We start from the raw sequence: 22934 nt of genomic DNA on the forward strand, positions 1-22934 counted from the left end.
TATATGTCAAAATGCATGTTTTGTTCCAGGCCAGGATTCAACTTTCAATTTTAAAAAAAGCCAGTAGAGACTGTATAGAGTATAAAGCAGAATGCTTTAAAGCCTGATGCCTTTCCTAATCACAAACTAATTTCAGAAGAGACATGCTCCATATTCATGGTTATTTGTCCCCCCTTTGAATCAATGCTTTATGCAACTGATGCCCCTCTCAGGAGGTGAGCCCAGAAATTCAACAGCTTCAGGTCTAACCTAAGGCCTACTATTGTAGTCTATTAATCTTTTGACACTTTAAAAAAGAATTAAATTAAAACAGCTCAAACAAAAAAAGATCAGGTACCTCTCTTTTTTATTTAACAATCCTTATTCAGTGTAAATATTATTTGCTCATCTCAATTAAGGTGGAATTCAATAAGGCCACAAACTGATAAGCAGGTAGAAATGGGTTTCCTAAAATTACAATACATCACAGGTAGAGCAAGTTGTATTTTGTACTCTGTACTAAGGAACATGAAAACAAAGTCTCCCCAACACAGTTTTGGTGGTACAAAACAGATTAAAAATTACACCAAGAGACATCATTACTAATCTTAGTTCATATTTTTGCCGGGAACTTCAAAAGTAAAAAGGACTGGCCTGTTTTATCTGAGACAAGTGACAATATGCATCCAACTCCGTCTTTATAACAATCATAAAACAGTGATATTTACATTTAGACTGGAATATTTAGATATTCATCATTCTCAATTGTGAACTCCTTAAGAGCTGCACAGTTGATTATGGATTATGAATTTTAAAAAAGGAATGCCTATTTGCATTTTGTGGACAAGATCTGGAAAGTTAGGAAATTGTTCTTAAAAAGTGTGATTAACTTGAGTGCTTCTAAGTGACAGAATGAAAGATGTGGAGACAGAAGTATTGGTCTACCACCTACTGAGGTATAAAATAACCACCAGTGTGAGCTTCGTATTTAACCCTCAACCCAGAGAGGAAGAAGGTCACTCACTTCATCTGCCCAGTCCTGGCTGTTTTTCCAAAGATGTGCTCAAGGAAAGTGAATAGTTTGATCAATGTAATACCACTTAAGTCAGACCGTTCCTGTCATGTCACCTAAAGTGAAACCCTTGTGCAAGAATGCAATACTTCACGCAGGTGGGTCTACCCTCTCCATTTAATTAATCTTCATCAGTAATAACACCACGTACGTTTTTAAATGTTCTTTATTTTAGACATCAATATCCTTCGAAAAACAGACCACAGTCTAGGACTTGAAGTCAAATCCTCAAGATTCATTCTGGGACATCAGGCCACCCCCCCACCCCCCCTCCTCATTCATTAAGGCCTTTTCCTTCTCTTTGTTGGGAGTGAAGGAAAGACTCCCAGGAGCTGCTTTATTTAATGCTTATCCTCTCTGTAAAATTCACCAGTGTTTTTTGCCTTGACCCTCTTTTTTTTTGACAATTTCAGCAACAAAATCACACTGTCAAGGAAAAAAAGCATAAAGCATCACCAAACAATAGCTGACAAGACCTAAGAATGCACACTTTATTGAAGTAAAATGCCCCTAAAGGCAGGAACAATTATGTTCTTATAACAGGTCATTATACAATAATGCTTTAAAATTGTTTTGCCCTCAATCTGTTAACCGTCCATTTAATAAATCCTCATTTCAGAATGCATCCAGTTTAAGCCATTATAAAGAACGGAACCAAGTTAATAACCCTCTCCATTTTTATGTTTCCATTCAGAAACATAGGATTATTATACATGGGATAATAACATTTTAAAAATACCCATAAAACACAAAAATCGCTTACTGTCGCAAGGCTACGTTAGCTGCATTGTAGAGGTTAGGTGGCTGTGCCAGCTCTGTAATCTATATTTACAACTTGGATTATTTTTAAATACATCCACAACAGGGGTAAAATGAGGAATTCTACCCACTGAAGGTAGATCTTTTCTCAAGTACTGTGCATGCATCATTCCTTACCCTGTATGGATATGATTCAGTATTATATACAATGTAAACATAACAGGGTTAGAAACATGTCCCATTCAAAAAAAAAAAACGCAGGTTCTCACACTAACAACGCCATTACTGGTCAGGACAGGCCCTAATAGAAGAAAATGTTTGAAATTGTAAGCAGATTATATTATATTGTTTTACAAAGCAAGCAAAAAAATGCTAAATTCACATTACAAATCCTTTAAAAAGGGTCATTTGCATGTAAAGTTTGAAAAAAGAAATAACTGCAGAAATCCTTGAATGCTATATGGCTTTAAAAAAATGTTCATGCCATTTATACCAGGTAAGGATATTCAACTTTCTAACCTTTTATCTTCCTTCAATGCATCTTAACCAAGTAAAACATGCAGCATACTTTGTATGCTGCAACATCTGGCACAGGATTATAGCAAAGAAAACAAATACGGTTTAGTAGTCAATGTATTATAAGACCTACTCAGAAATAATTGTCAGATCCATCTGTAAACATAGGCTTTAAAGCATCATTGAAAAGATAATTTCTTAATCATAAATTAATGCTCTCTGAAAGAAGAAAAGCGCTAGTACCGGAAATTTCAAAAAACGCATTCTGCACGTAGAAGTCCTAACAATTCTTTGAGGAACAGATTCATTAAAAATTACCTTGTCTCCGATTCAGAAGAGAATGGCAGAATCACCTTTATGTTTTGCATTTTTTCAGCGGTTTAACAAACGTTCGCATACAATGAAAAACCGCTCTTCAGATTATCCGGACTAACTGGAAGAGATCCAGTGATTCCTCATTAGTGTCAGCAACCTGGTCACAATCTACAACACACATGCGTGCACGCCCACATACACACAAAAAGGCCAATCGGTTAAAATCACCCACTCCGGACCCTGCTAAGTCTCCTCCTCAGTGTCCCTCACTTTCTTGTAGATTGGCATGTTAATGCTGTGAAAGGCTGGGACCCAACGGTTATCGTGCAGCCCCACATTGCAGCCTGGGGTGTCCTTCTGGGAGCCATGGCAGCACATCCAGTAGCCAGGTCCATAGGGCAAGGCTTGGCAATAGGGCTTATGGTGCCAGCGGCAGAGCGACACATCGCCGCGCCCGTAGCGCTTTTTACACTGCTTGCAAGGGTCGTCCTTATATCTCGGGTCTCGAACCCAGCGGGAGTCGGCAGGCCGCACGTCGTAGCTCTCGATAATGAACTTGAAGTACTGGCAGGTGCACTTGAGGGCCGCGAGTGTTTCGGTGGGCAGGAAGCAGAAGATCTTGACCATGATGTGGTGCGGCAGGAAGGCCATGTACTGCTGGGGCTCAAGCAGCTGCTGGATCTTGAACCGCGCCTCCAGGAACTCATGGGAAACCAGCCGTCTCAGAGGGAAAGGCAAGCGGTCCTGACCTACACCGCTTCCCTCCCCCTCTTCTCGTGCGTTTGATACTTCCTCGGGCCCGGGTTGGTCCCGCCTGGAATCGCTGGATGTCGCGGTGGTCTGGGAATCCTTAGGCTGCTGCAGAGTTTCCTGTGCCGAATGTGAGGGCAGGTTCTGAGCAGCTGGCGCTGAACTCTGTTTGAAAAACAGCATCCCTGGAAGCGGCTCCTCACGGTAACTGACGTGGGGCTCGCTCTCCATCCGCGTTTCCGGCTGCAATCCAGGTTCAATGCACGGGTCCACCACCTTAACGAAGGACAGCTCTGTGGCACAGGCCCCTTCCTGCTGTTCCTGCTTCACTGGATCATTGGTATCCAAGCTGCTCTGTACCCTGTTATCAATGGTAGTCAACTCAGAACTGTTAGTTCCATATCCCTTAGTTTCTCTGTAGATTGTAACAATGGTTTCAAAAGGTGCTGCTTCACAGTGATCGGGAGGGCTAACATTTTTGCCACTGTTGTTAGCTAGGGGGTTAGAAGGACATTCTGCCAGGTTGTGGTTTTTTGACAGGGGCTCTTGGCAAGCTGGTGAGGGTTTATGACCTGTCTCTTGCTGTGTGGAAGCAGGGGAAGACTCTCCTGATGTCAGCAACACCCTACCCACGTTCCTGCGAAGGCTGTTGCTCCGAGACAGGCCTCCTGCCTCTCTCTCACACTGCCGTTTCAGGCACTCCGACTCCAACTTGGCCACCATCTCCAACACCCTAACACACTCTCCCTGCATCTCCTCAGGGCTCCTCTGATCATCTGCAGCACCGCTGCCTTGTTTCTCTGTCATCAGCCCTCCCTTTGACGGTGCAATGGACCCAGAGCTACGCCCAGAGCTGTACTTGGTGCAGTCCATGTGCAGAGCATTGGCTCTCTGCTCAAGATAAGCCACCATCTCAACAACAGACAGTGCTTTCCCTCCCTCCTCTCCTTCCTCCATGTTGCTCCCCTCAGAAAGATTGATCACTCTGTAAGATTGCTCTCCCCCATCTTTAGAGGGCAGGCAACTTACTGCTGCCACAGGCATCTGCTTTGCTCCACAATCCCTTGTCCTACTCGGTAACTGCTGCTCTGTGGCCTTGGATTTGTCTGGGTCTGCCGATCTTTTCCTGCGTTTGGCCACAGAACCTTCAACATCCCAGCTGCCCTTAATTTTCATGGAGGCTGTCCGGCTGCTGCTGCCATTACTGATGGTGACATTGCTGCTGCTGCTGCTGCTGCTACTGGTGTTGCTGCATTGGTGTGCAGCAAAGATTGCAATTTTCTCCTTGGTGTTCCCTGGCTTGATCACTGCCCAGATGTCCAGAGGGCCGTCTCCTTCCTCCACCTGGTGAAAGGTGAGGGAGCTGTCTGGCTCGGATGTGGAGGAGACCAGCAGTAAGGGCTCTGTAGTGTTTGCAGAGAGCACCTTGCTGCTCTTGCCCCGGAAACAGGGAGTGTCAGCACCGAAACTGGAGCTGGGGCTGCTGCAGAAAGCACGAGCGGCTTGCACTCCAAAAGAGCGCCGACAGCTTGTCCCGTTACTAGGCGCACCCCCCGGGGAGCAGGGCTGATGTGTGCTGCGGGCGTTTGCACGTCTGTCCGTCCTCGGCGCACCCTGCTGGCTTGAGAGAAGGCCTCTTAGGTTATCTTGGCTTGTCTCCAACTTCAGCTCTTTCTTTTGAAACTTGGGATATGGCTTAAGGTGCATAACTGCAAACCTAAAAACAAAAAAACAGACAAAATGTAAGTGCTTCAAGTATAAACTGACAAAAAGTAATGAAACCATGACTCACGGATTTAAAATGCATTAAGGTTATCTCATGAGCTCTCGGTAGCCAAAAGCTCTGGAGTAAAGTTACAATTTCAAAGGGACAGTTCACTACATTACACGGCACATACTGTACCAACTCACTCTATTCCTGTAAACAATTTTATCACAGTAAATGTACAGAAACTCCCTGCAAGTGCTCCTGTACAGCAAGAAAAACTATACATGGAAGAATTACCTAGCAAGATAATGTGCAGAAAAAGACATCGCGCTAAACTTGGCAATCAGGAGGGTCTGAGGTGCCAGGAAAAGTTCTCTCCGTGCCAGACGCTGCCTTTTGTTCGGACTGTGTCACTCTTAAGAAAACAATTTATAGGACACCACAATATTGGTGGAACAGTTGTCTGCTTCCTGCCTTTCTCTGCAGCAAGACAAAATATGTTCTCAAACTGAGGTTCACCCAGTCCCGGGGGATGGGGGGCTGACCTTACATAACTTCCCTGTCTCAGTTAATCTTCGACAGCAGTACACAAAAAGCACCGATGCCCACTTGCTGAAATTCAAACATGCATTTAATGAGAAGGTAAGGAGCAAAGCATAAGTCATGTCTTCCACCTATATTTCACACAGGCTATAAAGGTATCAAGCTATGAACTAGAGCATGAATACCATTAATATCAGCATTATTATGAATAACATTTCAAATCCCACTAAAGCGTGCATTTCCTGTAAATGTCTTTTTTTTAAATGGCACCGTCTGTGATACCTGCATGATGCATCTGAGAATGAACACATTTCTCGAAAAACAAAAAGGATTTTTTTGATGATTCATAAACACAACATGCAGAACTATGACCTCCATTCTACAACTAAAACCTACACTTATACCTGATAAAGCAAAAATTCAGTGAAAACTATTTTTAGCCACCTCAAACCACTTCAGAGCTATAGGAGTATTGTGTAAAATGAGTATTGTGTAAAATATGCACCTCACTTAATAACAAGAAATTTGTTGTATTTGTTTTTATTTAACACTACAAACTTAAGAGGATTCCACAAAATAATGGTAATATTAATATAAATCTATAGAATTAGCAGCAATAGTCATTAGTTTATTATACCCTGACTTACAAGACTTACAAAGTCAATTTCCCAACAGAAAATCTAAAAAAATAATAAATGGTGCTAGCAAAAATAAAAGAATAAATACAATAATGTTAATTTATTCTGCTCTGAAGACATTCTAATTCACCCAGAAATCAGCTACACTGGTGATCCAAACAAAACTATTAATCAGAGCCCCTGAAAAACCCACCAGTGGATTCCTAATTCCCAGTATTGCAGAACACTAGGTGCTCCACATTATCTGATGTACCACTATGACAAGGAGTGTGTAGCAACCTAAATGCAACACACTCCTTCAAAATGAGCATATATTGAAATCAAACCACAGCCCCTGCACTCAACAACTGACAGGTGATGGCAATTATTTTGACAAATATGGGCCCCCACTAAAGCATCTCCTTCAGTGATCGAGGAATCTCAAACACGAAGGAAGCAATAGTTTAAGAATGAAGCTCAATAACTTAAAATGCCTGCTTAAAAAGAAATAAAATATAAAATCATAAGAATATGAATTGTTTTTATCCTTCAATGATGATGAATACTTTCCAATAGTGATAACAGAACCGTCATTCTTGCTTTGTATATCAGAACAACATCACTTTGCAGATAAGGGCAAAGGTGGGAGAGAACCTTCCACAAAACACAAATGACGCCTCCCTTTGCACATCCCATAAAATCAATTTAGCTAAGCGGTCTTTTTTCCCCCATTTCATAACTTCTGCAGTTTTCAGAGTGATTAACATTTGAAAATTATTACAGTCATTCAAAACCTGACCTCTGCTAGCCCTTTCATAAAAAAACCTTAAACAGAAGTCCAGTCTGTCACAAGATTCTGTTCAAAACCACCTGAACTTAGAAACATCCTTTTGAAGGATTGCTTAAGGTGCTCAAAAGCTGAATAAAGAGATCCTCTGAATTCTAGCACCCACCTTAAACGAAAAGGGGCTCAAGCCGAGTATACGTTTTAAACACACCTGTCTGTTTTGCTGGTCTCTCACCTTTTCCTGACAGAAAGTGACTTGACCTACTCTAGCCAGGCACAGCTGGGACATTTTACCTTCCCACAGCAACAAAACCCACAGAAACCTCCCAACAGATCCATCTATAGCACAGAACAGGAGCAAGCACCTTACGGGAAAACCAAGGCCTCCAAAGTCTTATAAGGCAATCCTCAGGCAGGGGCTGCTGGGGGACAAGGACAAGTCACTGTGACCAAATTTGGGCTGGCATTCTCTGGAAGGGGGAGGGGTGGCACAAGTGTTTGACCGACGAGCCAAAATGAGCCTTTACTCTCACAAGGGAACAGTTTCACCTACAGGATGACCTGTCTAAGAGGAGTGAGAGGACATGACTGGGAGACCCGGTAGCTGATTTATATTTGACACATGCCACCCCAGCCACTCACTGTAAGCACCAATAACAGGGACTGCTGATCAACACTCTCTCTGCTGTACTTTCACAGTGCCACCATTACACACGTAGTACCCCTCCTGTCCATCAGCTGACAAACGACTCTGAGCAGCTGCCACTTGCAATGGGCAACTTCCTTTTGTTTACAGCAGATTTTCAGAGGCTTCTATGGAAACTAGTATGAAGGCACTTGGTATCAAATTTTCAGCAGTTCCAGTAGCGCAGATATTATCCCAGCAGGTTTTTATGAAGCACTGCTAAGCATTTTGAGAGATAAACTTGGCATCTGAGAGAAACCAAACTTGCTCCCTGCCCTCAAAGCCACTGCATGAGCGGAACACCCCTCACAAATCCACAATCAGCAAGCCAGGTCGGGACAAAAAAAAAGGCAAATGTGGAGGTAGCCAAGCCCTGCATTGTGTAAAAGCTAGTTTTTTTTTCCTCCAAACCGCTGACAGTTGGGAATTAATCTGGCATGTTTACGGTCCTTCCAGTCTGTGATGCGCTTCAAGTTCTGCTGAACACCAAGTGCTTTCATTTCAGACGAAAAGGAGGAGCTGAAATTCCTTTCAAAATATCACTCAAGAGAAACTAATTCCTGGAGATTACTGGGAGATGAAAGATTTAATCCAAATATTTGATGCAAATTTAGTTTCCATATTAGCAAACTCACACGTGTAACAAATGTCTCTCTGGTTTTGTCTGCTGCATGTTTCATTATGTTCTCCAGACATCTTCATGGAATTCACTAAACCTGATACTAAAGCAATTTACCGTTTCAGATACAGGATTAAGCTACATGGAGAACAAAGAATGATGGAGGGTATCAAGTTATCTAAATGCACAGTGTGAATGGGCCCAGTATGTACGTATTATGTTTACGCTGCACAACTTCATTAGCTAGCTGAACCATTTATGTTTCTGAACAAAGGCAGAGGGTATACAGGCTCCTTATTATTTCCGTCCCTCGTCTTGTAAGTCAATAACGAGTTTTGTTCTGCTGGGATAATGGTGCTTTCGAAGAAAAAAAAAACAGTTGCTGCTTAAATTTGGCAAACATACAGAACATAAATCAGGGAAGTAGATAAACAATTCCGGTACTACCTTCTCAAATGTTTAAAGAAAGCCTGACATTTAAAGTATGAGTAAACGCTCAAACATTGAAGTCTAGTTTTAGAAATTTGAAATACCTTCCAGTAAGCAACGATGAAAAAACAGCAGTAGAATATTACAAAGTTAGTCACCCTGGGAGTGTTAAAGGATACATTAAATTCAGTCTAACTCCTGAACAAAAATGTTGTGCAGAATTTAAGTTAACAGTGCATCCTTACAGAGCTTTGTACTAGAAACATCACAGGGGTTAGGAGTTCCCAATTCCAGTCCTAGGAACCTCCATACCTGCAGGTTTTCATTGCAGCTGAGCTCTATACTTACATGACTCCTTAACTGAGCCAACAAATTGCCTGGTTAGAACCTCTGCAAGATTTCTTCTGTTCAAAGATTAGTGACACATTAAGAAACAATGGCTAAGAGGCCTCCTACATGTTTAGGAACTAAAAGTTCAAACTAAATCTATAATTAGGTTCATTAAGGGCAGATTATCAAAGTGATCAAGTGGAACAAAAACCAGGTGGTTTCTGGGTCCCCAGGATGGGGAACTCCTATCATGGGCAGCCACAAGCACTCTGTATATAACAGTCTAGGAAGGTGCCCAGTCCTCCGAAACGAGAAAAACCTTATTCATTGAAACAAGAGTACAAGATCCAAAAACCACAATGAATAATAAACATGTGAGCAAAGTTTAAACAGGAAGGGGCACTATGCCTAAAAATTCTTCACATCACAAACTAAGCCGGCAAAAACATCCTCTCCAGTGCGCATGTCACTTTTTCCTTAGAAAGAAACGGGCCTGAGGAAACAATGGCACTGAAGAAAAAAAAAAACATGGTGGTGGACAATGGGGTGAAACCGCTAACATTACCTACTTGTAGTATTTAAATAAAACGTTTTTAATTTAGTTAGTAAACTCTTGCGCGTTGTACCATTCAATCAGTACTATAGCTGCATTCAAAGCAACCATCTATCAGGACTGCTCATTTTTTTAAAATAAAAGGCCCAACCGTTTATGTAATAAACTGCAGACCAGAGAGCCTCTTCCAGCGGATTCAGCCCTACTTTTGGATCAAATTCTGTTCCCCATTCTCCAACAGAAACGGCTCTCCTGAGCGAGCAAGCACGTGTCAAAGAATGCCGCAGTTTACAGCAGGGTGGCACACGAAAGGGTACAGCAACTGCAACGGCTTTTCAATAACCCGCACACTCACACAAAGCAGAAGCACCAAGTAGTTTAGCATGTCGATTTGAACTAGGGATCCAGTACTCCAAGTCCTTACTCCTTAAAATAAAAGTTGGAATCAGTTATGAAATTGGTGATCTCAGTGCTTATGTAATTCTAACAATCAAACCGTATCGTCTCTAAAAATTAATTTCTTGGAATACTATTTGTTCATGCATGTTTGTTTGTTTTAATGCCATTGCTTCACAATACCAGTTTATGCACCGGAGGAAAATTTGAGTTATTGTTTCCAGTCTATTCAAATTCCGCTTGTGAAACCCTTACAAAGATGAAATTCAAACTGCCACCCAAAGCTATTCCACTTATTTACAAAAGACAATGAAGACTAAACTGTGACTGGTATACTGAACTGAATGTTTGTTTACAACACTTTTCTGAAACATTTTTGCATCAGGGAAAACACTTGAATGCAGTAAAAAAAATGTAATAACAGTAAGGTTCAGCTCATTTTATTGAATCTATTGAATAGTTCAACTACTTTTTCAAGGTTGACTGTGTAAGCTACAAACTACTTCCATTTATCTAAATAATCAGAAAAACATGTATCTGTGCGATCGTTTCCACAAACCATCAAAGTTTTTTATGCAATTAACCACAATGCAGCAGTACCGTCCTCAACTTAATTCAAATGAACACAGACATGCATAGAAAGATGAAAAGCAAATGAACACAGACATGCATAGAAAGATGAAAAGCATTTAACACTGCTTTTTACTTCAGATTCCTGAGCCTTTTTCAAATTGATATTGTCAGAGCTCCCACTTTCACATATACTCATAACCAAAACACTTGTAATACAAACATATTACATCTTCATATATACAAATAAACCATAAGTACACTTCTAAACCAAATCTTTTCCACAAAATCTCTGCACTCCATTTTCCTGTACCTTATAATTCAGTTGAGCCAGTGAGGAAGGAGGCTTTGAAACAATCGCAGACAGCCCAAAATGCATTGATGAGGCCCTCTAACTGCCTCAAGGGCCACATACCCCCCAACCAAGGAATTAACACAAAAGTGGAAAATCAAAAGGATCCTTTCTTAAAGAAACTGTTCTAGCATTATTAAACCGAACAGTGCAGTTTATATAGGAGTACTTTTGAGGCTACAATCTACATCTCCAAGGTGCACATACAGTCCTCAGCCCTGTGGCTGCCCGCCACTCTACTGGAAACAATTACGATGATTGTTCTCTGCTACACACCTGAGGAAACAGCTACGGCTCTGGTACGAACGCCGTCGGAGTGCAGCACGTGTGCAACAACTCACCGCCAAGCAGGGTGGAGCGTGGAAGGAGCTACAGGTTTGCGTTGTTCCCTGTAGGGGGCAGCTCGGCGGGAACTCATTATATAATCACATTTCCTCAAGGCTGTGGGCTCCTCCCCCCAGCACAGACTGCACGGTGTTGTTCAGACTGGCCACGGGTGACCTCCTCCTTCACGCAAACCCCACACTGCACAAGAAACACAAACAAACAAACGTTACAACAGCGCTCCGAGCTCTCTGAATGGCCCAAACTCTGGACAAGGTCAAGGGAATACCATATTTTTTGTACACCGTGACAACATATTTCTAATCACACCTTACCGCACTTTGTGCCAGTGAGATGATCAAGGGCCAGGAAAAATAAACATGTTCTAAAATGATTTCTTTTGTAGTCATTTTTATTTAAACATTTCCAATTGGAAAAATTATTCCCCAGGTTTTCTGGCCTAATACCTTTGAGACAACAAATCGAATATCCACTGAATATTTCTTCATAAGTACACATCTCTGGTTTCCTTTTTTCACCTCCTTTATTCCCATTTTTAGATTATTGTTGAATTTACACAATCTGTTTAGGTACCAAGTCTGTCACGCTATGATGGTTGTTCACATTTGCTCATTATAGTATATGGTACCATGTAGATTCTTACTTTTTTCTGAAAAACCAATAAACAAATTGAACATAAAACTTCTTCAGGAATTAAAGAACATGCTATAGCACATGGATGAGGTTTGGAATAATGCAGTCCAATACATTTCTGATGGACCTGACAGCAGATTCTCCCAGTTATGCATTTAATAAAGCACCTTCTTCACATAACATTTACAAAGTTCCTTTCTGAAGACAACTGCAATACCACGAGGTCTATGAACACATCGTTCCCCTAAAACCTCAGAATAACAGAACACTACTTCAGTTTTCTCTGAACAGTTCCTTGAGCAAAAACCTTTAAGTACTGTTTTCCTTATAGTTTGCATTTCAATTTTAATTGTTTTCATTCAGCGGGAAACAAAAAGGAGTTCCAAAACCCACAGAACTTTAAACTAAAATAATACTCCATTTATGTTGCTTCCATTCAACAAGGGCCAACTCTTGCCAAATCAGTTTCAGAGCCTCTATAATCCGTTATAAAACACAATAAAAAAAACCCACCAATTCCCTGGACTGCTGCAGGCAACAGTTTGAACTGATTATAGTCTACAATACTCTGCCTTTTCCAGATCTCTCACATATTCACCAAAGAAACCCTGTTATAAAAAATAAGTGAGAAACATGAGGTACAGTTTGTGCACGTACATACTTCAATGGCAAAAGTTTGCCAGCCTTGCAAATGCCACTTATTTAAAAAAAGATCAGATTACAGATCCCAAAAAAATGCTGAATGCATACAGCCTTTCGCCAGAAAAAGGCTAAAATAAGGAGCTCTCGTGTTCTCTTGCTCTCTCGCTCTCTCTCTCTGGAGAACAAGGCACTAGTTTGTTTTCAAAGCAGCATGTCAGCCATGAAGACAAGATAAGCTCAAACAAAAGCAGGTTTTGGAACTGTAGCCAACAAAGTCCGAAAAGGTTACTTTCCATCCGCCCTGCCCTCACAAAAAACACATTCAGCCCAGCGGATGCAACGCTACACACACTCAGACAGTGTCAAACCCCTGCCGAACGGATGACATGGCACAGAAGGCTGCTTGGCAAGAACAAACGGGTGAATAGAGGGCTTCGTAATTGCTTTCTTTTTCAACTGGCAGCCAACGCTGCCTACCGATGCCCTACGCCCCGCCTGCGTTAGGTTGGCACAGCCTCCTCTGGAGAAACTGTCTGGCTCTATCTTAATTGACCTCAAAGTTACAGAAGATCAAGATCCCTGACATTACTGATTTCTCCCTACACCTTCTTACTTCCTCATTCCAGTCCAGAGGTGATTCCCTCGTTTCGGCACAAAAGGTCCACTGTTTCAGCCTCTGGAGCTCCAGTCCTTGGATCTTAAAACTCTGCTCTTGCTCTGTGCAGTGTAACCAGTGCAACAAACACCTTGGCTGCTCACCTAAACAGCTGCTGCGCTACAGGCAAGCTGGCTTAGCTCTTCTGCTGACAGATCCTGCAAAAAAAAAAATACGAAAAAAAAAATTAATGCAGCCAATGGGAAGTGAATGTCGATTTACATGCCTATATATGGCTGAGATAATCAATACTTCTGGTGTGCTGGTGAAGCACTTTCCCAAGACGTTGATTATAAAAGTTAGTAACTCCTCCCACAGCTTACTATACAAAAACACGAATATAGCGGAGTCCAGACAGAACCCTGTGACTCAGCAATGACAATGTACAGCTCCAGCAGACACACTATGAGCCAGGGCTTCCAAACTGTTGCCCAGACACACAGGTGAGACTGTCTCAAGGCACCGGAGAACCACGGAATCAGAAGAGATGATGTGGATCAGAAAATGTGTGTTGCACCTCCCAGCACTGAACCCACACATTACGGATACATGTCCTGAAACACGTTCACAGTCTATGCATTACAATTCTAGTGAAGAAAAGTGGAAAAAAAACATTTTCCTTTACAACTGTAGTCTGTTTTAGTCTGAAATGTTATTTCTTGCAATATTAGTGCCAATTATTTTTAAATCATTTGGCGTGCAGCTGAAAAGACTTGGAAAGCAGAACTATAAGCCCCAGAATCTGAAAAGCCTTACAAGCTCACAAAGTTATGCAATGCACTGTCCTTCCACTGCTCTGCTATTCCTCTACTTTAATTAGCCGGCACCCAGAGATTACCCTGATAGATACGAAAACTTTCACTGGAGGGCTAATGCACAGAAGGGAGGTTTTCTTTGGATATTGAAGGTTATGTAAGAAAGTTTGCACCATGCTTTAAAAATAATTGTTTTTAAGGTTGTCTGTGCCTCAAAATGGCTATACACTACAACTGTTACTCAACAGTACGTCACAGCAGTCCACCTCCTCTTATACAACTTGAACACGCGACAAACCAGGGAAGTAAAGATTCTTCTTAAACATCTGCTTAGGGAAAAACAACTGACATGACCGTACAGATGTAATTACCTGGTACAGCTACAAGGTCAAGAAAATAATCAGTCACTAATGACCTTCCTTCAGAATCCCAGTTGTTCCGTTTTTGCATGCTACCAGGTCTTGAGGTCCCTCTTCACGAATTCAGGTCAATTTAACCTGTAATGGAAAGTAACAGAAATGGCCAACAGTTAACAATGGATACAGTAGAGATTGTTTTAAGGGAAAAGCAAATCTCACTCTTTTGTATGACAGATCAGATACGCACTTTTAGAGCAACATTCTCACGAACTGCTATCCAGGATGTTTTTGACTTGGCTACTCTTTTGCATATTTACAGAGGAACAATTTATTAATTACCCCCTTCCACTGTTCTCAAATACAGAACCTCCAACAGCTTTTTACCACTGCAGTTGAGAAGGAGTTTATAATTCACTTTCATTATTAAGTCACTGTAACACGTTTACGCACAGTTTGGTTTAAAAGTTTACCAGTAACACCACCACCTTCACAAAATGAAACGGAACACCCCATCCAAATACAATACCAGTAACATTCAGTCTCTTTGTTATACTGCAGCAACCCTGCATGTTAGGTGTAGGATTTAGCTCTTCAAAACATTTCACAAGTAACAGCCCAATCAAAATCCACACCGTCCTGGAGAAAGCTTGCTCTTTCAGAAAACGAGGTGCTGTAAATAAACAACTAATCTGAAGAACCCTACCATTACTTCACTTGGATACCCTGGCTAAACATCAGTAACCAAAACAGCAAGGAGCAAAAGGGATATGAAGAAAGATTAACACACACTGCACTCAGGACTCTGAAACCACACCCTTACAATAACAATACTGAGCAAGAAACATAAAACAGGACTATAAGGTTATTAATGCCAACGCATGATTTCAAAATGATTCAAGCAGTTGCACAGTGAATTTTCAATGTTTTAGTAACTTGGAAGAGGAAAGTTGTTAGATATGCCAAGTCCAAATAAGATGTTTCTGCTTCCGCTGCTAAATCACTATAGGACCTTAAAGGGAGTTCAGGTCATGCTACCCAGGGTTTGAACTCCTCTTCCAATGGAGCAGAGCAGCCCTTTCCACTGGGTTTAGCACAGGATATTGTCTTTTTTTAAAGAAACGTCCATATCACAACCAGAATCTGAAAGCCGTATACTTTTGGTATTTCTGATGTTTCTTTTTTGTCCATTAATCACCGTTACCCATTAACATTAATAAAACAAACCCTCACATCCTCCCAAGAGAAATCTTTCGCCCGGCTCTGCTTCTTCAAAAAGCATGAAACTTCAAGAAGTGTACAAAGTGAGCTCAGTACCTTTAAACTGCAGTGTAGCACAGCTCAAATTTTATAACATTCATCCATCAAAACCTTCACAATGATGTAAACCTCATCACACACAGTCATGTTCTACCTGAAACAAAAACATTTTTCCAAGAAGTATTTCAAATACTACGCTTTCAGTTATTCCTAAATCCTTGGCTGTCCAAGCTCTTCTGAGGAGCGACTTTATACACGATTCAAAATCAAACCTGTAATTTAACTATACTCTAAAACCTACTCGGTAATTAAAAGCATTGTAGGACGACTGTGGAACACAGGCAGATAATTATGAAAACGCCGCAGTTGCTCAGACTGAATAATTAAATCTAAATAATTTGGCCTTTTAGCCATTCCCTTAAAAAGTGCTGCATTACACCCACATCAATCACAGTTTTAGAGAATTAAATCCTGGCTTGTCTAAACACATTCAAGAAATGAACCACAGTTTTTAAATCTCAAAGACATTATTAATAAAATGTATTTATGTGGCCGCATGCACAATTAAGGTACGCGGACGATAATACCAATAAAAAAAGTTTTTTTTCCCCAAATCCATCGGAAGCCCTGCTGCACTTTTTCATGCTATTCTATGCAATAGAGAAGAGAGGTCCTCAGTAACACTGTAATACTCAAAACTTTCACACACACATATTCAACAAGCCCTGCCTTTTAAAAATAGTTTCTATTTTTTAACAATGAGTAGGAAAAAATCATTTTATGCTAAGACTGTGCCTCAGTCACAATGTAAAAATGTAACACCTACACATTTTTCAAAGCCTCCAAAGGAAAGTAACAAATGGTCTCTGCCTGGAGCTGCTGTTCGCCTCCGTGCACTGAATGCTCGGCTCACAAAGCTGATGCCTTGACTGCAAGCCAGGATTAGCAGCCATAGGTCAATAAGCAAGTCTTCTGTTCAACCCATGCTGTTCGGTCAGGAAAACTGAACACTGACACTACACAGAATGATGTGGGTCAAGCCTTTGAAATGGTGAACCTGTTAAATTATGTCAAATGGAAAAATGTTTGTTTTCTAAAACTGGTTCAACCAGGACACACCTTGTACAAACTAATTGGATAAAGCCATCATTTTTCCAGCCTATTCCCTTTTCAGTTGGTTGCCATTCTGCTCTTTTTAAAGAGTCTCCCTGTTCACTTACTTAACATTAGGAGACAATCCAGCGAGAGACTGGTTAAATATTTTGCAACCAGACCTAAGAAATGACTCCTTGTAATACTAAGGGAGCAAAGCACACATTCTAGCTTCATCCCATATTATTCAAGTACACTTTGTTTACCTTTCATCATCGCCTTAGCATCTGCAAATCAAAAGATTTCCATCGCAATGAATAAACGAGATAAAAGTCTTAGAACTGATTTCTTTCAAACCAAAAAAACCAAAACCAAACACTTAACTGGAAACACAAAAACACCCTGAAACTTCTAGTAGTACACACCCATGAGCAAAGTGCACTTTCCTTGCTACTACAAAGCAGACCGGTGGTTAGCACACACCTCAAAGATAGGGACAGTTCACATCAGAGGTGTACTGAAAATGCAAGATAAGGATAACCCGAGGAAAGATTCATGACTGACTGTCCCCTCCATGACATTGAGCTGCTACAATGACAGAAGTATTTTTTTGTTTTACATAAACAGGTACCTGAATTTGGAAAGGTCCTACGAGGTACCAAAAACATCCCAAAATGTCCATTCATTCGAACATATTCTAACTTAAGTAATTTGCCATTTCCTTTTGAAACAAATTTAGTTTTTTTATTTCCAGATACAAACAAAAACAGCAACAGAACCATCTCTGTCTCTTTTCTAGGATAATCTCTTTTACATCACGACCTCCTCAGCACCTGGGACATTTTCCCAGGTCACCTGGTGAGCAAGGAGTCCTTCCAAAGCAACGCAACACCACCGCGATCAAGGACCAACGCACTACAGTCCCAAACAGTTCCTCACCAGCAGGGCTCACACACCTCAGACAGCCATCTTCCCTCGCTGAGCACTCCTCTGCAGAACAGGTTGCGCTTTTTTTTTTTTAAACAACAGCATTTATCTACTTCAGGAAAAAATCTGTGAACTGGAAAAATGGTTGATCTCTGGGAGTGGAAAAATGTAAGCAGGCAGATCTCAGTGGTGCTTTTAACAGCACATTACACCCATAACAGCTGCTACAGCAGAGTGTGGATGGCTTAGGCTGTGCATTTGAGGGCCGACGCCCACCTTAGTCACGCCAGTGATGAGATCAGCCCATTTTCTCTTTTTTTTTCTGAAACAAAAACACTCAACTGCAGTTAAACACCAATGTGGGAAACACAGAACCTGGGCTGCAGACAAGCCCAAGTCAATCATTAACCACATTTCTCTCTGCATGTGTAAAACAAAAGTCCATGACATTTAAAACTTCCTGTGAGGCAAAACACCAGTATTGGATGTGGCACCTTGGTGAATTTGGACCTGCCTGAAGGGGACTGGAAAATATGACTGATGATTAAGCAAACAAGACTAACAACTTTGGACATATCGTAAAGCACCATGGATAAGGTGGGGAGGGAGCCATCTGAGAAAACTAAACTAACATAAAAATTCCTTTACTTCTCTAGGGGAAGCAAGGGAACATGTTAACACATCACAATCAGCAGGCCTGTGCTCTGTGGGTGACAGGTAATGTATTTTTCAGGAAAACTCTGACAAAAGGGAAGCCATAAAAATGCACTTTCCATTTTTACTGAATGCATAAAGATAGCAAGACATCCTGTAATGTCTTCCAAAGTCATGGCTTAATTGCAGCCTGACTCACTCAGAATCCATTGTATTCCATGATGTTTAAGAAGGGATTTTTTTTTCCTGCTCTTCAGCTATTCAACACAAGCAATGGCACATAAGAGCTTTTCCCCTTCACTTACATTCGGTCAAAGACTTAAAGCACTGCAGTGACAAATTCATGAAGATTTTGCATAACAACTACTTAGAATAAGACATTTACTCGAGCATACTAAATACAGATGAAATAAGCCAAATAAAAGGATGTGTTAATGTACATATGCATATTAATAAAAAAAGGAAAAATAGGCCTGGACTAAAACAATATAATATATTAGCTGTTAAACTTCCCTGGGATATTTGGCTACAGAAATATTCACAGCACCATAAACTAAAACTTGACCTGTCAAATAAGAAATAAAACACACATGCCCTTAACTTCAAATAAGGGAGGGGTCAAACTGGCAAATGTATTTAACCATCAAATAATGTTGCAGATAAATTGAGAAAGTACAAAACCCGTCCCCGATTCATCATTTAGAATCTACAAGCCAACAGCTTTTGCCACCGTCTCCCATTACATCTGACACACTCCTCTTTAACAACTCAACACATTAAGATAATGGAGATGCACCGAGATGCCTCTCAATCAATATTAATGACGTGATCCAGAAAGCAGAGGAAAGTCCACCTCTATTTTGAAATGAAATGGCTTTACTCCATGGTCACATTATACAGGTACTCATGTTTCAGCTTAGAGTCCAGTCAGTCTCTCTCCTCAGTGGTGGAGCAAACTACCCACAGTAATCAGAAAAGCTCGGTCTCGGCCCAACTTCACATGGTCAGGAGCAGACCTCACCCGTGTCTCCGATCCTAATCTCAATCTCCAGTGTTTCCGATTCCCAGGCTAGGCTGGCAATGGAAATTGTTTGTAGCTCCTGTCCGCTACCTGGGCCATGAGGTTGCATTCATTGCTTCTTGGTGTCCACAATCCGTGTATACAGATTTAAAGCTTTCCATTTCATTTATCCCAATTCTGCCCTTGCATCACACTTCCAGCTTAATTTGGTATTTTATTAACTTACATGATTGATGATTACGCACATGATTGATACCCAACAGAGTGGACACAGATCTATACAATGTAACAAGTAATAGGTTTATTCCATGCTGAAAAAAAGAAGGAAGAAAACGCAATGTTTTGGCCGTGGAGCCTTCTTCAGGTGTGAACAATATAATATAACCTGAACCTCACACCTGAAGAAGGCTCCACGGGTAGCCTTTGCAGCCTACCCATGCTGACACAGCTCCCCACCTGAACTTATACAATGTAGTTCATTCACCCTGGATAAAGGTGTACGCTAAACAAAGAATACACACCCTTAAAGCAGAAAACACATTGTGACTTTCACTGTAAAGTCCTTTAAATCAGGACGTGCCCGATTTTACCACCACCACAACGGAGGTGTACCACAGAACTGTCAGTCACCACAATAATTCCTGAAGGACCTGCGGAGCTCTCTCTCATATTTGGTTTCCACTATTCTTTAACAGCCTGCTGCAGGCTCCAACCACACAAGGCAATCATAAACATTTCTGCTAAATCTGGCCCTTTAAATTATTACACTGCGTTAAAGTGAAATACTGCAGTTCTTCAAATCAGCATGTACCTACATTTTTTGTTTACTTTTTCTTGATTCAGTTTTGACAAGATTTCAAAGCAATTCCAAAGTCCAATGCCAATTATATTCGGCAAGAAATAAAAAAATACCCACCTGTATGTAACTTCAGTACTTCTGGTATACCATTCTGAATTTTTAGAATGAGTGAGCTCAGTTCGTTACATCACAACAGACCTCACATTTAAAATACTCATCTCCAGCTGCACATAGACTAACACTATAAAAACTAGTGCCTGTTTTCAGAGCACATGTGGTGTATCTTTTTTATACAAAAAAAAAACGTGTAGCACTGCTGTTTGTTCTCAAATGTGACATCAACAAGCTTTAACCTGCATGTCTGAGAACAACAATTCCTTTAAACAAAATGGCCAAATCCTCAAATGTATATATCATCCTGTAAAAGTAGACACTTCGCTTCAAGGCTGTGGCCCAGGAAAGCACCAAATCTACGCAAAGGCAACCTAAAGTCTGAAATTTGTAATGGGAACATGAAACAAGCGAAAATTAGTCTAAGCTCAAAGACGAAAGATTATTTTCAAAAACATACAACGCAGTATCCGACAGTGTCTGGAAATCTGCCTACTGTAGTTATTTTGCTTTTTTCAAGACAAAAAAAAGTGGAAACGGTAAATTGTTTTGATACAGCCACCATCATGATAGCAGTTTACACGCAGAACTCCAGGGAATAACCGGTACCTGACAGGGTGCAGATGGCTCAAGTTAAAACAAGCTGGCAAAACCGCCCAGGTCATCTCCAAAAACTGCAAGTCTACCCTCCACTATACTTACAAACATTTTCAAGGTGGAAAAGAGAAATATACATGAGTGTATACCTTCCCTCCCAACGCACATAAACTTCAAAACTCATTACAGACTATACTGCTTCGAAAACCACTCAAATGAATTTGCCTTAGGTTTACAGAACACTCGAACCAAAACCACTTAATCGTTGCATGCTACCTTCTAAATAAATCCAAAATACGGCTTGAAGGATTTAAAAGAAATTCCCCTAAACAACTGTTTCCAATATAGAGACGGTTAAAGGGAAGTGGTTAAATATTTTAAAAAGTCCACATTGTTTTGAGCAAAAAAATACTGAAATTAAAACTAACTAGTCGCACTTTGCTCGAACTGCAAACTGATTTGCACGCAACTGCGGCAGTCGAACTTGCCCGCATATAAATTAAAAATAAAGTACCTTTCATGTAGCACACGCTTTTTGGATGGGAAGATGCACATTTTCTCTGCATGAATGCCAATGCTTTCTGAAACCCGTAAGCCCGACATTTTCACTCAAGAGCATGTCGAATCATGCACAGATCTCCGGAACTGGTCTTTAATTTCAAACCTTAAACCTGAACCTACCTACTGTAAGTCCACTTAAAACTCTCGGGGCTGCAATTAAAGGCCTCTAAGACGTACAAGTCGCTCGCGAAACGAGATTCCAGCTAGAATTTGAAAACAGTTTTCGGCAGGAGAAGATGAAAAACACACACCGACAGTAAATGAAAACTGCAATTCATTGGCCAACGTCGCCTTAATTTAGTTCAGAAAAACAGGAATCTTAGTTGAACTGCGCCGCCGTGGCCAGAGAACTTTGGATTTACCCCTGTCGAGCACTTCATAAGACGGATCCATTAATTAATGATTGACACGGTATAACCGAACGCGGTATTTTTTTTAAAAAAAAATAAACACACACGTAAATTAAACATAAAAAAATTGAAAAGAACTAAACAGCATTCCTCACCAAACCACCGGAACAAGCTGACCTGCGCAGAAACTCGGAAATAAATGTTACACTGTGGCACTCGCAGAAATCATCCTGCCTAGAGCAGCGCCGTTCTCTGTAAGCCTCTTTCGCGTTAGCGCAATTTTTTTTATTGCAATCACTAGTATTTGAATGCAAAACAAGAATCCGCATCTACTGTTTCCTGTGCCGTTTTTTTTCACATATGCGCCCAGCCTGCCCGACTCAAACCTCTGTACTCCCTCTGTATGCAGAGCGGGAGGGGGGGACGTCTCCCGTGTGATATAGCGCGCTGCGTCCTGACGTGCTTCTTCGACAAGAAGCGCACGCACGAACGTGCAAGTGCAAAGTCCAGTACTGTATTGTCATAAATAAGGATACACATTGTTAAAGGTACATACGGGGTCATGATTAAGGCGCACGTTGGTAGATTACCATGCAGCACGCACACGTCTCTACCTCTTTAAATTACCTAGAATGGCTTTGTTGCCTACCGCTGGTACATTATGGTAGTTTAAAAACCAAATTTAAAAACACCGTAACTCTACCTAGTAGGTGTAACTTCAGCTGAGACTACCTGGTGACACGCCAAAAAATAGGAAAACACTCTGCGACCTCACGGCGTAGCCGGGAAGCGAATAGGGCAGAGGTTGTTGGGACAAAGAACACAGAGAAAATGCTCCAATAAAAGTCAATGTTCTCTACTGAGAACTTAATGCTGTTCAGTTTTAAACCTAGATTAAAAAAAAAACTTCATGCAGCACTGATTCTCCCATTACGCGTAGATATCCTATTGTGTAGAGAAATGGGACGTTTCTATACAATACGTTTCTGGTTTATTCTCTTAAGGGTTGTTGTGTATTCATGCAGCACAATTCGATACAGTGCATCGATACAGAGAATTTAGTGAGGAATTCTCCCCAGTGTGTTATATGTGCTGTGTATCATCGACTGTACTGTCTTTAAAGCAGAAGTCTTGAGTCAGAATTTCTCTCTGGGAGTGGTCGGTACTTCTTACGGCTAACTAGGAAATATGGAGCA

General features: G+C 41.1%; 1 protein-coding gene across 12 annotated transcripts; it reads right to left on the reverse strand.

Annotated features, from left to right (window-relative positions):
• Window positions 1–329: 329 nt before the first annotated feature.
• fbxo34 (F-box protein 34) lies at window positions 330–22168 on the reverse strand. Of its 12 annotated transcripts, none has more exons than XM_088648237.1 (5): window positions 21894–22168; window positions 14382–14507; window positions 13360–13413; window positions 11322–11505; window positions 330–5108 (listed from the first exon to the last, which is right to left on the reverse strand). In XM_088648237.1, exons 4-5 carry the CDS (start codon window positions 11396–11398, stop codon window positions 2885–2887), a joined length of 2301 nt encoding a protein of 766 aa, XP_088504363.1. In that variant the 5' UTR covers window positions 11399–11505; window positions 13360–13413; window positions 14382–14507; window positions 21894–22168; the 3' UTR covers window positions 330–2884. The 12 variants fall into 12 exon arrangements, with proteins under 12 accessions (XP_088504363.1, XP_088504369.1, XP_088504368.1 ...); XM_088648243.1 differs by lacking the exon at window positions 21894–22168 and adding an exon at window positions 21509–21858; XM_088648242.1 differs by lacking the exon at window positions 21894–22168 and adding an exon at window positions 20691–21273.
• Window positions 22169–22934: the final 766 nt, after the last annotated feature.

Source organism: Lepisosteus platostomus, chromosome 10 (genome assembly GCF_059453375.1).
Source record: "Lepisosteus platostomus isolate fLepPlt1 chromosome 10, fLepPlt1.hap1, whole genome shotgun sequence".
Taxonomy (NCBI): domain Eukaryota; kingdom Metazoa; phylum Chordata; class Actinopteri; order Semionotiformes; family Lepisosteidae; genus Lepisosteus; species Lepisosteus platostomus.